This window comes from Macrobrachium nipponense, chromosome 15, assembly GCF_015104395.2.
Source record: "Macrobrachium nipponense isolate FS-2020 chromosome 15, ASM1510439v2, whole genome shotgun sequence".
NCBI lineage: Eukaryota > Metazoa > Arthropoda > Malacostraca > Decapoda > Palaemonidae > Macrobrachium > Macrobrachium nipponense.
This window is the reverse complement of record NC_087208.1, coordinates 22,413,584-22,430,958: the sequence shown is the minus strand read 5'-3', so window position 1 is coordinate 22,430,958 and position 17,375 is coordinate 22,413,584. Positions and strand designations below refer to the sequence as shown.

At 37.9% G+C, this 17,375-nt stretch overlaps 1 protein-coding gene across 1 annotated transcript in view; it reads right to left on the bottom strand.

Annotated features, from left to right (window-relative positions):
- The window catches only part of LOC135226636 (putative male-specific lethal-3 protein-like 2), a 247,616-nt gene that overhangs the window by 28,215 nt on the left and 202,026 nt on the right, over positions 1–17,375 (bottom strand). Inside the window, exons 8-9 of the mRNA XM_064266350.1 lie at positions 6,169–6,283; positions 789–997 (exon numbers count right to left, since the gene is read on the bottom strand). Coding sequence (XP_064122420.1) covers positions 789–997; positions 6,169–6,283 — 324 coding nt within the window. The remainder of the gene's footprint in view (positions 1–788; positions 998–6,168; positions 6,284–17,375) is intronic.

Below are 17,375 nucleotides of genomic sequence, written 5' to 3'. Positions count from 1 at the left end.
TCCCTGAGGCAAGTGAGCAGGACAATGACCTTCATCTAGGAGAACTGGGGGGACGTACAGCCACCCCCTCAGATTGCACTGCACTGACACTTGGCACATTCACTGCACTCCCTGATTTCTCCATAAAAGATCTCATGGATGAACCTAACTGCATCATAGAGTCAGCAAGAAACTCAAATTTCCTCTCGAACCTTGATTTGATGCTGGCAATGGTATCAGTCAAGGTAATATGGGAAGCTGGCATAGGAGTAGAAGGCAAAGGAATCGGAGGACTTAGAATGAGAGACAGTTCTAGATGTAAGGGAAGAAAGAGGAATAGAGGCCTCCATCAACATAGGAGAAGACAAAGGAGCTAAACTACCTTTACCCTCAGCTTTAAGAGCTGCCTTCCTCTTCATATCCTTAACTACTTTATATGCATGAGAAATACATACCTTCATTTCTCTTCGTCCCATTCCTGAAAACGGTACAAGTTAACTCCCTATTACATTCCTGACCCTGACATTTAGTACATCTAGTGTGAGTCATAGAGAACTAGAATCTGACATATAATATTGATAAATGGCAGCAAAAAATATTCAAAAGCTCTAGGGTAAATAAAAACAAAGCCACAGTAAAAAAGTGTCACCAAATCACAGGAAAGTGAATAAACCTGTCACCTACACTAGCAATGGCAGCCCCACTGCAAAATTTTAATTTTGGTCTGCTTGGTAAGACACTGAAGTAAAAGCACAATTCTCAAAAACCAAAGCAAATTAAACATGCCAACTGAAAGTAAACGGCCTTACCAAACAGTCTTATTAGGTGAAGAGGGCCATAGAGAAGAGATGGTGGAGGTGGATCTCTGTGAGTTTCTGGTAATAATGACCAATCCTGTAACTGGGGTTGGACCTTCTCATACAATGAAACACAACTGATATCTGTCCCACCAAGACCACTAATTCCTGCAGTGCTAGTTCCTGACGTTATTGTGGTGGGTGTACTTCGGCCAGATTCACTGTTTTAAAAAGAAAATGAAAAGGACCAAATTTTGTAGTTTCTTCTTACAAATACTAAAATTTCACAGTAGCAATAAACTATATTAACCTAGACTAAAACAGAAATGGCATAATTTAATCAATAATGATTTCAAGCCTTTTTAAACTTTCGTATAAAAACAATGAGCATTACATATATAAACAGAAAACTTTTCATCATAATTGCAGTTTTCAAGTCCTGAACTACCCTGGTTAGATTATAGAAATGGAAATTTTCTGAACCTGACCTCAATAATTAAAAACCAGCATCAGCTGACTTCTAAACAAACAATGTAAATGAGACAAGAAATTTCACTAGGAAAACAAATGAGCATAGGAATCAATGACAACACCATAGAATGCACATATATGTATACTATTTGTATATAGCAACTTCTTTCAAAATACCTAATATCAGAAATACAAAACCAGATAACCCATTGGTAGTGAAACCTTGATAGGAAGGTTTCACTCTACATGAAAGATTAGTTAGTTAGGCTCAGGAAGTGATGATTCTGGGACTATAACTGGTTCACTTAAGGTAGATTCTTGGATGATCCCTATGCCTACGAGACGTTAGTTTGGCGGCCGCTGATTGGCTGGGAGCTGCCTACTTCCCGGTACCAGCCAATCAGCGGCCACCTAACAAACGTCTCGTAAGAATAAGGCTCATCCGGGAATCTACCTTAAGTGAATCAGTTATAGCATTCTGCATAACCAAATACAGGCAGTCCCTGGTTATTAGCAGGGGTTCCATTCCCGGGGGTGCCAATAAGCAAAAACCGCCATTAACCGAAACTCCACGATTTATGGCACCATAATGGCACTTATGGCGCCAATAACCGGAACTCGGCCCGTTATGGCTCCATAAATTGCCAGATCACTGATAACCAGGGTCTGCCTGTACCTGCATAACGTCAGAAGTATGATTGAGCCCCTGGTCAGATTAACCCACTCAGCAGGCTCAGTGTATGGCTAAGAGCCAGCTTGTGAAGTGGAGTGAGATATAGATACTAAATTTGTCTCAGCCTTCTCTTGTTGAGTCCTGTGCCTGCTCGAATCCCAAACGCTCCCTTATGGGGTGTCACTGTCCTGAGTTGCGAAGGAAGATTTGTATATGTAGTTTGTGGCTATCTTCTTTGTGTGTGTGTGTTCTGCCGGTACTTCAGCATGCAAAGGTGATCTGGAATAAGCTTCAAATACAAGATATGTTTGAGGAAGGGAGATGAAGAACCAGGTATTCCTTTGTCTCTCTATATATATAGCATTTTTGAAGTGGTACGTATTGTAACTTACCCAGACCTTCTGCCCCTTTGTTAACAGGCAGTTACAGTTCAGTTGTTGAAGTTCAATCAAAATGTGTAAGCTTCCCCAAAAGGGATACATTGTTTTCAGGATTTGATAAATTCCGTAAGGAAATTATGAATAACGTCAAATATGTTCTTGCCACAGAATGGGAATATATAATGGACATGATGCATGGTTCCAAGAAGGAATTTAAGTTAGTCAAGTACACTCCAAGTGTAAAAGTACTGCATCCTGCAACCCAAAAGTGAGAAAGGATGTAAATGCTGCCCAAATAAGGTCTGGTGTTGGAATTCTGACTGAAGACCACTAAATTGTCAGTTTTGGAAACAAAACTTTAAATCAAAACATGATAGAGGATCCAATACTCATCCCTGATGATACTAATAATCCTTGGTTAGATGCCTCAGTGTACATTTTCTCTCTATATAGTAAATATCTAATTAATGGGAAAATCTATGATTGAGGCTGTACATGTGAAAGACCACTAACAATAACGGTTTTCTTACCTGTGTCTATAAGTTCCTCGTTGGCCGAGTGCATCTCGCACTCTGCTACCAATCCGGTGGATCTGAAGTTTGATTCTTGGCTTGGCCAACGAGGAACCAGAGGAATTTATTTCTAGTGATAGAAATTCATTTCTCGATATAATGTGGTTCAGATCCCACAATAAGCTGTAGGTCCCGTTGCTAGGTAACCAATTGGTTCCTAGTCACATAAAAATATCTAATCCTTCAGGCCAACCCTAGGAGAGCTGTTAATCAGCTCAGTGGTCTGGTAAAACTAAGATATACTTAACTTAACCTGTGTCTATAACATGAAAAGCTACAGAAGACTCCTTTTACCAGGACCTAAGTTGCTCACTCAGTAGCCCTAGCCTTCTGTCCCTTCATTTTCAAAATGATTAATCGTGTAGACAGATTTTTTTTTTCAGAATTTTGTAGTGATTAAAAAACCAGAGACAATGGCAGAATTAAAACCATTTGCCACAGTCATCCCAGTTTTGGAAAATTCCACCAAGGAATGGCCAATGCAACAACTCCCTTTTGATGGCAAAAAGCTCCCTTTCCATATAGCTATGCAGCAAGTTAGAACCCCTATGAGAAGAATCTCAAAGGTGACACTCAGCAGAATTTCATACAAGGATCCACATCTTTAGTATTATAACCTCTACCACCTTGCTGGAAATTGCCATCAAAAGATGTCCAAAATATTCCAGAACAATTGTTGCTGCTGTGGCCAAAAATCTTATGAGAACCCTATGGGAAGCATTCTATGACTTTTTAAGAGTGGTGCATAAAATCACAAATGGAAACATTGGAGGGCTCCAACTAGTCACTTACCAATGTAACTTCATTATTACATAATAACCACTTCTGTAAGGACCTGTTTGAGGAATCTGTCGTGGTTGAAAACTTAACGAGCAAGCTCGCTAACAGAATTGTACAGAGTGCTCTCTTTTAGGAAGAAGGGGAATTTAGGAAACAAAAACTTAAAACTTCCCCTTCTCCAACCCAAAAAGGCTCAATTAAAAAGGTAACTCTTCAGTTACCTCAAAAGTTTTTTCCTCAAATACAGAAAGGTGTTCAGAAGGGATGACCCCTCACAAAAGGACAACAACAACAGCAAGAAAATTTTTTTTCACAAGGTCCAAACACCCTCTTATAAGAAAATGAAAAGCAACAATTGGAATGTTTATCAAAGGGCAGAGGCAGAGGAAGAGGAAGAGGAAGAGGCGCATACCAATAGGAATGGTATGGTTGGGGGTCAACATCAATGACACCACAGGCAATAGAAGTCTTCCCTTTGGGGACAGCATTAATTTCAAATGGGCTGGGAGGGAAATGGTCTCACCCCTCCCCCTCCTGTAAAGGGGTTCTTCCAAAAATTAGACCCCTCTTTGGAATTATACATGCAGAAAGGTCGTGTTAATGGGAGCCATAGAGAAACATGCATATATTTGCCACTAAGCACATCTCAAGTGTCCCCAAAAGGGATTCCTCTGAGAGAAGAGTGATCCTAGACCCATCAACACTGGACAAGCACATTGCAAAATTTTCCGGATAACTACAATTGCACTAGTATGTTTAATTGTTCTAAAAGGGACTTGGACAAATATAGATCTGAAAGATGCATACTGTCATGTCCATTGCCGTTCCCTTCTATTGCATCATAAGGCTCCAGACAGGGAAAGATATTTACAAGTTCAATGTCATGCCTGGTGAGATAAACACTGCCCTAAGAAATTTGACAAAATTAGTAACGGTAGTTCTTCCGGAAATCAGGAATACAACTAATAGCCTACCTAGACGACTGGTCGATCTGGGGGCCCACAAGAAAAGTGTGCTTGAAAAACCTAAGAGCAGTGGTCAATTGACTACAGTCAAAAAAGTTTTATGATAACTGGCAAAATCCTACCTCACACCAAGCAGACACTTTCAGTAGTTGGGACTGTGTTGGTATACTTTTCATGAACTGTTGTCTCTCCCCTTCATACTCAAAACAGAATAAGGCAAATCCTCAAAATGTGCCTTGCACAGCCCAGAGTTTCCAAATGGAAAGTAGAACATATGATGGATTTGTTGCAATTTGCATCAATAATAAATCCAATACTCAGATTACAACAAATGAATGTAAACAAATTCTAGCTAATGCATGCAACAAACAAAATGCGAGACTGACCTCATCAAAAGATTAAAAAAGTTGGGGAGATAATTTGGCTTTGATCCTGGAAGGAATCTCTGGCAATACAGGTCACCCTGACTGCTTAGTCTGTACTAGTGATAATACACACAGATGTCTCATTGACAGGTTGGGAATAAATTGGGAGGAATGTCAGGTGGCAGGGAGGTGGTCAGCTACTCAGGAATTGTCATATCAATTTCTGGGGGAAGATGGCTATCTTCTTGTCTAAAAAACTCAAATCTCCAGATGAGACATTTGGTTTGTTCTAGACAACATGACTGCAATGTCTTACATCAAAAGATCGGGATGATGCTCACCTCCTCTCAATATGATAATACTAGCCATTCTTCAATTCTTCAATGGCCAAAGCAAGGTAGTGGCGCTTGTCTGCAATTCACCTTATGGGGGTTCTCAATGTAATAGTGGGCTCCCTATCAAGGAAAACAATAACCTCAACAGAGTGGATGTTAGACAGCCATTCTTTTCAGAAAATAGCAAACGTGCTTCCACAACTGGAAGTGGATGAAAAGCGGTGCTTCCAATGTGGTATGGCCGTTGGCTATCCTATTGTTAAGACTGGAGGTTGTTAACTATGAAAAATACAAATTGATTATAAATTTTTAATTTTTCTTTTGTTCCTGTGGAATATGTATGTCTACAGCTAGACGACCTGATGTCCAATCTGCTGATTGGGCATCAGCAGATTAATTGGATTTGTGTTGAAACAAAGATTGACACCACACAGGTGAGCAGAATTGCTGTTCAAAGTGCAGTTAGAAGCAGCAAGAGTCAATTAACAAGAAGTTCAAATGAAGGGTAAACTTAGGCTGAAACAAAAATGAGCAAGATTAGGGAAAAGCAAAAACTGGTCAAGTTCTCAGGAGCAAAGCCATAGTTTGTTTATTCTGGCGGACACACTTGGAATGAACATTTTCTGCTGCCAAAGAGGCTTGTGAGCCTGGTTGAGCATATAACAGACCTGGATTCTTCTGGAAAAAAGCAGGCACATCTAATTGCATTTGTAAAATGGGTTTCAGTCTCCAAACAAAATAATACAGGATATTATTAATAATATTAAAGAATATCTGTACCATGTTGAAGCCATCAGAATTTTACAAGGCAGTCCTTCACTGGGAGAGTTAATACATACTACTAAACCTACCATGTCTGAGGTGGAGGTAGGGATGAGGGATTTTTGTCTTTTTCTGTTGTACTGCTTGATTCTCCTGAAAGAGGTCGCTTTGATCTTAGCTGGCGCCGGGCAGTCCCCTCATTCCCTAAAAGATAAAAATGACTATAAGCAAGTATGAAAAATTCTGCATGTTTCCTTCTAAAAACATACAAAGGAGAATTTTATTTTTTTATCAATTTAAATTATTAATGAAAATTCTGTAATATTTTTGCTATAGTGCAAGAATCTTAACTTTTAAAAACATACTTCATGACACTGACACTATTCATTATGCGATAAGCCATACAAACTAGCCTTTTTTTATTCAATAAAAAAACTTGTACATGGAAAGCATAATAAGTAAAAAATAAAAAGAGATGTGCTATCTAATCAAAATGAATTTCAAGTTTACTTTTGGAAATGACAATTCAGAAATAATCTACCTATCACTTTCATTACATTTTAGCTCACCTACACTTTTAAGCACAGAAAAGCTATCACTAACCCCAGCATCATGAGTCCACATCTGAACTAAATGACCATGTCAACATCGAGATGTCTCTTTTCATGTTTTATCATACTAGTTGTGATACAAATTCCCCTACCTATCTGTATCATCTGTTCCTACGGCGCAAACCTAGAGACATAGTTCATAGTGCACAATAATGTCAGAAGTATGACATTAAAAATGTTTAAGATAGTTACGTTGCATATCAAAGGAAATTTCTTAATAAGAATACTATTACACTATGATAGTAAATACTTTTTATTAACAACCCATCAGTTTACATACGTTTAAGCCATGGTCAGTGGCTAACCAGACACAGAAAACAAAGAATAACCTCACTTGGCAATGTAACCCTCTGACCAGCACCTCTCATCGTTACAGTGGTAGTTCAGTCGTTCCAGGTGTTATCCAGGCATACTCCATGATATAAAGGATCAGGAGGTGGGCATATTTTCCTATGTAAACTGATAGGCATGTATCAGAAACTAATTTTATTTTCAAAAGTGTCATTTACTAAATACAATCCCATCAGCTTACATATGCCTAAGAAACTATTTATGTAAAAAAAAAATCTTCCTCTTGTACAGTAAGTGTGGAAATCTGAACTAGGCTACTAAGATGGGAGACCTTCTGGATAAATGAAGAAATAAGCCATAAAGATCCATCAACCATGTAAGGATCTCATACTACAAGTGCTATGAACCTGAAATAAAAGAGGGAGAGCATATATTCCCAAACCAGAACCCCTTTCCCCAAAAGAATGTTGCCTGCTATAAGCACAGGGTCAAAGAATTTTACATATTTAACTATCATTGAGCTGTCATGTGATACATGTTCAGTGACCTGGAGAGGGTCCTCTTCTTCTTTCGACCTTATCAATCCCATTGTATAGTAGGGTCGGCCGCTCTAGTAAACTTTCTCCATCTATTTCGATTCCTTGCATCTTCTCTCCACAGTCCCACCTCACCTATATCTGTCCTCACTACAGCCATCCATCTGATCTGGTGACGGTCCACACTCCTCCTCCCCATCAGTGCCACGTTCTTAGCTCTTTTAATTGTTTCCACCTCCTCTCTTCTTATATGGCCACAGTATCTCAGACAAGCTTCCCTAGCCTTCTCCTTTACCTTACATATACCACACATTCTTCTTCTATCTTGGCTCTCTCTCCTTTCAGGTATTGATATTCTAGCAATCCATCTCACCATACAACTCCAGTTACTTCTCACCATTTTTGCCATGCTTCTTTCACACTCTGTCTCACTGCTTTCTTAGTCTTCCTCCTCTGTTATTAGTGATTCCAAATAGTTAAACTCATTGTTCTGCTTTAGCACAGTATACCATCTTCCACTTGAATGTTTACTTCTTCATGCTCTTCTCTACTATAAATCTTCAGCTCTGTCTTTCCAATGTTCACTTTCAATCCCTTCCTTTCTAGGGCTCCTTTCCATGCTAAAGACCTTCCTTGCAGTTCTTCCTCTGTGTCTGCTATAATTCCTGATTCCTGATGGAGGCCAACCTCCACAGGGAATGCCTGTCTCCCCATATTTTGTCAGCACAGTGGTTCTTGCCTGTTCATACAACATTTTTATATGCCTTTTCAAGATCCACAAACCACATGTAAACTTTCCTGTTTCCTTCTAGATACAGAAGTACCTCACATTTCAGACTTATCGTATATACTTGTTTATAAAAAATCTTGCATATCATGCAACCCCCAAATTTTCACCCTTAAACAATGATTTTATCATGTATCTCACGTATTATGAGAGTTGAATTTACGAGACCAAATAACAATAGGGTAACCTCTTTTCCTCCTCTTTATCTATTCCATTTTTTAGTTAGGCTAACCCCTTTTCCTCCATCTCTTTATCTATCCCTTTAACTCCTTCGCCACTGGGACGTACATGTATGTTTTTTACGATCCAGTAATAAAAGACCACGACGTACATTTATACATTTTTCATCCCTCCTCAAAAAGCAAAGCTGTTTTTTTAAGCCTGGACAGGTTTCAGACATAGTATTGTGTATGAGAGAGGTGCTGAAGTTCCACCCACTATTCACTCTAGCCAGGGAGTATCCGATGGATGTCATGACGTCATTTTCATATGCGATATTAGGAGGAGTATTGTCCAACACGTTCCAGTGCGGCTCAGGCTATTATCTGTGAAGGATTATCATGATTTTGTGCGTAAACCATGTGGATTTCAATTCTAAACGTTTTTCCCTTTGGATTGCAGTTATTTCATGTTCTTTTTTTCTGAGTACCTGCCAATTCTATCAGATGATGATTATAGTGATAGTGGTGAGTTTCTTAGAGGATGACAGTGACAACGAGTGTTTGGAAGACATTGAACCTATTGTCAATGAAGGTTGGCGATTCATAAATGATCCATTTTGTGACGTGTGGCCAGACCCACCCACTGATTTTATGCAGGGTGACAATGGGATCTCTGCCTACACACCAGATTTCACCTGCTCGCGTGATGCATTTTGTTATTTTTTTTGTGGTGATGTAACCGACAGATTGTGTGAATGGATGAGTGCTCGGGCAGAGGAGTATTTTTGCTCAACAGGAAAGCATAAAGTGAATGGACTTCCACGGAGGCGCCTGTTACTCGTGATGAGATGTATGTTTTTTATAGCTTGCTGATGATAATGGGGGTGAATAAAATGCCCCGTATGTACATGTAGTACTGGTCACGAGATGCCATGGTAGAGGGTCCAAGGATTTTTTATAAAGAAGTAATGTCTCGAGCAAGATTTCTTTGCCTGCTGAAATTCACGAGGTTTGCTCCGTTAGACCAAGTGGATAAGAGAAGGCCTAAGACTCGTACTGAACCATTTTTTAACTTACTGGGTCAAAGTAGCCAGAATCATCTCACACCAGAGAAGGATATTGCTGTAGATGAGGCACTGATGCTCTGGAAAGGGAGGCTGGGATTCAAGCAATTTATCTGAACAAGAAGATCCAGATTTGGAATAAAAGTTTTTATACTATGCCCTTCAGATCCAAATTGGGATGACCATTTGTGAAATTTCGAGGTGTACTATTGGAGATCATTGTAGTTCATCTAATGAGGAAATTGCTTGACCAGAGACGTCATGTAATTACGGATAATTGGTATACCAGTTATCGCCTTGGTAATTACTCACTAGGGACACGTCACTTACTTGAGTTCTACGAGCTGGCAGGGGACCCCCTAAAAAACTTATGAATGAAAAACTCTCCAAACACCAGTCAACTTTTGCAAGGAAGGGCAACACTCTCGTTGTCAAGTATATGGACAAAATGGAGGTCAATGTACTGACAACTCTGTATACAGCTGGCATGGTAGAGAAGTGCAAAACATACTTCGGGGATAAAACTGTTTTTTATAACAAGCCACTCTATACTGAAAAATATAATACAGGCGGCCCGTGGTTAACGGCGCAATCACTCAACGGCGAATCGGTTTTACGGCGGTCGTCAAAAATATTAATTAAAAAAATAAGGCATTTTAAAGGTATCTTTACGGCACAAATTTCAGTTAACACCGCCGCTAGCGCCGTTGTCTAACGAGTTCATACATTTGTAGAAATGCCGTTCAGACCATAAAGGTTATGCAAATTATATTAACAAATTTTATGGAGAGTTATTACGTAGGTATTAGGGTAAAATATATGCCTCTGACGCTGTTCTATGCCGAAAATATCGAGTTACATAAGTGCAAATGTAGCTATGGATGTGGTCCTATTATAAATGTTTCATAGCTTTTGTTTAAAACTGTGTATGAAATTGTATTACGTGAAAGGCATTTTTATTTCTGTACAGAAATATGATACAAAGGCAGCTTTTGAAACTGCCCTTCACGTTATCAAATACAATGTTTTTTCATGTTCTTTCTTGTAAGCCGCCGCCTGCCGCTCTTCCGAGAATATCGATTTTAAAAAAGTGCAAATTAGCGATCGATGTGTCGATTTTATAGATGTTTATGCTTTTATGTTTAAAATGTGTATGAAAATGTATTAAGAATAGGGTATTTTTTATTTCTGTGCAGAAATATGATAAAAAGGCAGCTTTGAAACTCCCCTTCAGTTATTCGACTACGATGTTTTTTTCAAGTTCGTTCTTGTATGCCGCCGCTGTCTGCCCGCTCTTCCGAAAATATCGAGTTAAAAAGAGTGCAAATTTAGCGATCGATGTGTCGATTTTTCAAATGTTTTATGCTTTTTATGTTTAAAATGTGTATGAAAATGTATTACGAATAGGGTATTTTTATTTCTGTGCAAAAATATGATAAAAATGCAGCTTTTGAAACTCCCCCTCAAGTTTATCGACTACGATGTTTTTTTTCAAGTTCGTTTCTTGTATGCCGCCGTTCTGCCGCTCTTCCGTAAATATCGAGTTAAAAAAGAGTCCAAATTTAGCGATCGATGTGTCGATTTTTCAAATGTTTTATGCTTTTATGTTTAAAATGTGTATGAAAATATATTACGTAAAGGTATTTTCATTTTTGTACAGAAATAAGATACAAATTAAGGCAAGCCTTTGTAACTACGCTCCACATTGTCAGGGATGGTTTTTCATGTTCGTTCTTGTCCGCCAGTTCCGAAAAATGCATTTGTGTTATTTTATTAATTATGCATCTTTTCCATAAATCCTTTAAAAAGTTATACATTATTCACTGTATCCAAGAATATTGTATGTATTCTCATATTATTGTATTTTTAAAAATACTACGGCAAACTTAAGCCCGTATTCCGCGGAGCGGCCAATGTTGTGGTTTGAAATCAGCTGATGAATACGAGTTTTTGTTTCACCATAACGCAATTCTGAGCGAATGCTTTACCCCTTGTTTTTGTCTAGTTTAGCATAAACGAATATCTATATACTATTGACTTATTTTATGAGACAAAGTTATTTTTCCTTATACAGCGTGTTTTTAGGGTGGAAATATTTATTGAATATGTCTCGTTGTGAATGTGAACTACTATTTTTTTCGTTAACAGATTACGTTGGCGGCATGTTTATTGCGTAAAAAATTATGTTGATTCCGTTCGCCAATAATCCTTTATATCATCGTAATACGAACTTTACGTTATTTATCTTATAAAACGGCGTGAAACACAGTAAAATGTGTTCTTTCAAGCACAGTAGTTTTGATTAAAATGATTTTATCCCAATTTTATCTACAGTTGTGTGTGATGGCAGACGTTTACAGCAGTTTTTATCCTTGTTACCGATGTACGATAATAGTCATTAGCAGCTTGAACAGTTTTCTCAGCTTCAGTTATAACTAGGTTTAAATTAACGGTATATTTCCCGATTGATCTTTAATCTATATTGATCTCAGATCTATAGCGAATAAAGTTATTGCATTAAGATATCTCAGTTCTATTCTATACATAACGCCATTTATAACAAATACGGTAATGTTACAACTGTAGTACGATGATCGAAATACAAGCCAAACAATGTTATCCAGTTCGGTTGTACTTAGAAAAAAAAAAAAAAAGTCGTTCTCGTTCGGTTGGGTTGTTTTCATGGCTGTACACGTTTACGCAAACGGGAGTATAATGGTTAAAAACCATACTTTCATCATTCTCTTTTGCTGTTATTGAACTTATGTAACTAGAAGATGGAAAAAGTTAGGCCATTGTAATTTGATCTCTCATAAAATCGGACTATCGTAAGACTAATGATCGTAACCTGAACACTACAGCTACCTGTACACTGTATAAACTTTATTATATCTTTACATACTCTAGACACCCACATGTACTGTACAGTAAATTCTATAGTACTATACTGCATAAATATAATTTTACTTATTGCGCCGTTGTGGGATTACGCGCCTTTGACTGGTATAGAGTTTCGAAAGAAGGTGTGCGGCGGCCGTAGGCTTTAAAATCGCTCGGTCGTCGGTGGGCCAGGAACGGAACCCCTGCCGCTAACCGAGGGCCGCCTGTACAGTGGGCCCCCCGTATTCGCGTTCTCCAGATTCGCGGACTCATACATTCGCGGATTTCTCTCAGGAACGTTTCCCCGCATTATTCGCGGACAATTCGCGGAAAATTCGCGCATCTGCGGTATTTTTCTATGAGAAATATCCACAAATTCCTGGTTTTTTTTGATCAATTTCATCATAAAATGCACTTTTTGCGATAAAACTATAAAAAAAACCAAGTATGAACATTTTTAGTGGTTTTTCTTGAGTTTTAACTAACAAAAGAGGCTGTTTTTAGCATTTTCATAGGGATTCCAAACATTCTTGGGTTCTAACTATTCACGGGGGGGGGGTGTCTGGAACGCATCCCCCGCGAATACGGGGGGACCACTGTAGTCTGATGGGCAGTGTTGACATGACAGACCAGCTGCTTGAACCATATGCCTTTGGAAAGAAATCCCTTGCCTGGTTTAAAATCCTGGTATACATTTTATCTTACGGATACTGCTGAACTCCTATTGGGCCTACAATAACCAAAAATGTTACAAGAAGGACTTCATGGTATTCATCCTCAGAGTTGGTAAGGGTTTGGTATTTCACCATAGTCCCGGTGGCAGGGCCATCCTCGAGGCAGAAGAGGAAAAGTCATAGAAACCCACGAAGATGCCTAACATGGACATCATACATTCCTGGGTTCGATTTCAACCAAGAAACAGAAGAAATGTCATATCTGAACCAGGGACTTCAAGAGGAAGGATACCATTTACCAGTGAAACTGGGTGCCCTGGGGAGCCTGGACTATGCTAAAAGGAACACTTTATAGCTTGGCACTCTCATGCACATAAAAAACGATGTTCTGAAGTCCCAAGGGCTGGGTCTTCGAGGCAGTAATAATCAACCCTACCAACCCATGCACAGCAGAAGACATTTTCGGTAAGTGTTACATACATACTACTATTTTATGAAAACTACTTTAATTTTTTTCTTACACTAGCATGTTGTATTTTATATTATTATCATTATTTTGTTGGCTACTGCTAGTAGTAGTAGAAGTAGTAGTGGTGGTATTGCTGCTACCTTTATTACTATTGTTATTATTATTATTTTTATTATTATTACTATTATTACTGTATTATCATATTACTATTATTATTACTTTAATATTATCCTTATTGTTATTTCCTTATTATTACTATTACCATTATAATTATTATTATTATTTACCATATTTTATTGTCATTACCAAAGCCGTAAACCTTCATTGATGTATACACTGTTTCCGTATGAAACCTAGTACTAACTGTTTCCAACTAGTACTGATATTACTACTACTACTATTTTACTAATACTTTATTACTTTTCTGCTATTTTATTTCTACTACTATTTTACTAGGCTTATGTCCGAGTCCCGAGACAAGAGGTATAGAGGAGTCTGAGGAAGAAGATAGTAAACTATTGCCGTAGTTGTTATAAATGACGTTATGTAGAAAAGGGCTGAGATATCTTAATGTAATAACTTTATTTGCTATACTAGATCACAGATCAATATGGAAATATACTGTTAAATTTAAACCAAATTATAGCTGAAGCTGAGACAACTGTTCAAGCTGCTAATGACCATCATCGTGCATTGGCAACAAGGATAAAACTCCAGTAAACGTATGCCATGAAACAATCTTAGATAAAACTGAGATAAAATAATTTTAATCAAAACTACTGTGCTTGAAAGAATGCATTTTCCTGTTGGTTTCACACTGATAAAGGATAAATAACGTAAAGTTCGTATTACAATGATATAAAGGAAAATTGCGAACATAATCATGTAATTTTTTTACTCAACAAACATGCTGCCAACATAATCTGTTAACAAAAAAAATTAGTCCACTATCACAACGAATTCAGGTCATATTTCCACCTAAAAACACGACGTATAAGGAAAAATAACCTTGTCTCATATAATCAAGCATCTAGATATTCGTTAATGCTAGTAGAAGCAAGAAAAATAGCTCAGAGTTGCGTTAAAATATGGCAAAACAAACTTACCATCAGCTGATTTCCAAACCAAAACATTGGCTGCTCTGCAGAATACTGGCTTAGATTTACCATAGTATTTTATAATACAATAATATGAGAATACTACATACAATATTATTGGATACAGTAAAGTAATGTATAACTTTTGAAAAGATTTATGGAAAAGATGCATATTTACTTTTTCTTCTGTGCGTATCTTAATTTTCATCACTATGCCATCTATGTAGCAGCAGCATCTCGAGCTCGTACGGTCCTACCTCAATTTTTTGCTCGCGTAACAAAGCAAAAAATCGACCGAGTTGCACAGTTATATTTTGTTTTCCTATCCCATGGAAAAACAAACAAATTGCAGTGTTGCAAAATTGAATGTATAGGCAAGTTTTGTCTTTTCAATCAATTTATGCAACAATTGTAAGTATAATTTGTTATAAAAACATGATTTATTGATATAAATAAAAATTTTATTGTTCAGGCACGACTGAACAACCTATTCTCTTCTTCAAATGAACATGCATACTGCCACTGTATCATATTTATGTACAAAAATAAAAAAAATACTGTGTACAGTGGTCCCCCCGTATTTGCGGGGGATGCGTACCAGACTCCCCCGTGAATAGTTGGAACCCGTATAAAAATGCTTAAAACCTCCTATTTTATTAGTTAAAACTCAAGAAAAAACCACTAAAAATTTTTATACCTGGTTTTTTTAACAATTTTATAAAAAAAAAATGCATTTTATGATAAAAAAAAAAACAGGAATTTGTGGGCATTTCTCATAGAAAAATACCACAAATAGGTGAATTTTCCACGAATAATGTGGGGAAATGTTCCCAAGAGAAATTCGCAAATGTGTGAGTCCGTGAATCCGGAGAACGCAAATACGGGGGGGTCCACTGTAATACATTTTCATACACATTTTAAACATAAAAGTATGAAAAGTTATAACAAAAAGCTGAAGTTTCATTAACAAAATGAGTTATAATTAGCTCCCAAATTAATAAAATATAACCACGTGGAGTCTTTGTAAATGTATTTTTCAGAACAGCAGCGGACAAGAAGGAACATGTAAAAACATCCTCTGATAATGTGGAGGGCAGTTACAAAGGCTGCCTTGATTTGTATCATATTTATGTACTAAAATAAAAATACCCTATACGTACTATATTTTCATACAAATTTTAAACAAAAGCATGAACATTTATAAAATAGACACATCGATTGCTAAATTTGCATTTTTTTAACTGGATATTTTCGGAGGTGCGGCAAGCTGGCGGCTCACAAGAATGAACATGAAAATACATCCTTTTTGATAATGTGAAGGGCAGTTTCAAAAGCTGCCTTTTTATCATATTTATTTGCAGAAATAAATATACCCTATATGCAATAAATTTTCATACACATTCTAAACAGAAAAGCATGAACATTTAAAAAATCGACAATTGATGGCTAAATTTGCACTTTTTCTAACTCGATATTTTCGGAAGAGCAGCAGGCGGCAACAGCTCACAAGAACGAACATGAAAATATGTTATTGTTATAATACAATTAAGTTTGTTCATACTTACCTGGCAGATATATATATAGCTGTATTTTCTGAAGTCCGACAGAATTTAAAAATTCGCGGCACACGCAGTGGGCGGTCAGGTGGTAGTACCCATTCCCGCCGCTGGGAGGCGGATATCAGAACTATTCCCATTTTCTATCATATTTTATCAGTGCCACTGTCTCCTAGGGAGGTGGGTGGGCACTTTAATTATATATATCTGCCAGGTAAGTATGAACAAACTTAATTGTATTATAACAATAACATTTTGTTCATGAAACTTACCTGACAGATATATATAGCTGAATCCCACCTTCGGATGGTGGGAAGAGACAGAATAGGATTTTTGGGAAACTAAATTAAGTAGATGATATACATCTTGGTTCCTGACCTGTTAGCATAGCCGACTTCGTGATTACTGTCACCAAAGTCTGCTTCTGCGTTACTAGAGTTGCCAGCGAGGTAGAGACCTGTAATGCTGGTGCGCTCTAGATGATCTGTCAACGGGGGCGTGACCACAATGTGACTAGACCCATATGACCATACTTCTGAGGGCACCGAAGCTAAAACCACCACCTGACCTAACCTATCAAAGTTAGTTCCATAACTTCTAGGCTAAAGAAAAGGAACGCGCCTCAAGCGACCAACCCTTCAAGTTAAAAGCACACCTATCCCTTTTATATAGCTGAATCCCTCTATAGGATAGGATTCGTGTTGCTTCCTGCACCCAATAATATATCTACGGATATGTATGGTCCTAGCGACTTACGGATCTGAAATGTCGTCTTCACATCCCGTCGGGAGTGTGAAGCGAACAGAGTTGCTTCGCTAAAGCGTGGCACTCAGGATGTTACTGAGTGTCATGCTCTGTTGAAATGCTTCCGAGGCCGCGCCCTCACCTCTTGAGCATTCATATTAAGAAAAAATCTCAAATCTTTATGCAAACATAATGAAATGAGACCTCTTAAAAAGAACTCCTTCGGCTATAATGCCAGGGTGTTCTTGGACATGAACCAGTCTGGTCTTTTTACGGAACACCGCAGATTGTCGGGAGTGTGAAGCGAACCCAGTTGCTTCGCTAAAGAGGCCGCGCCCTCATCTCTTGAGCATTGATATTAAGAAAATATCTCAAATCTTTATGCAAACATAATGAATGAGACCTCTTAAAAGAACTCCTTGGCTA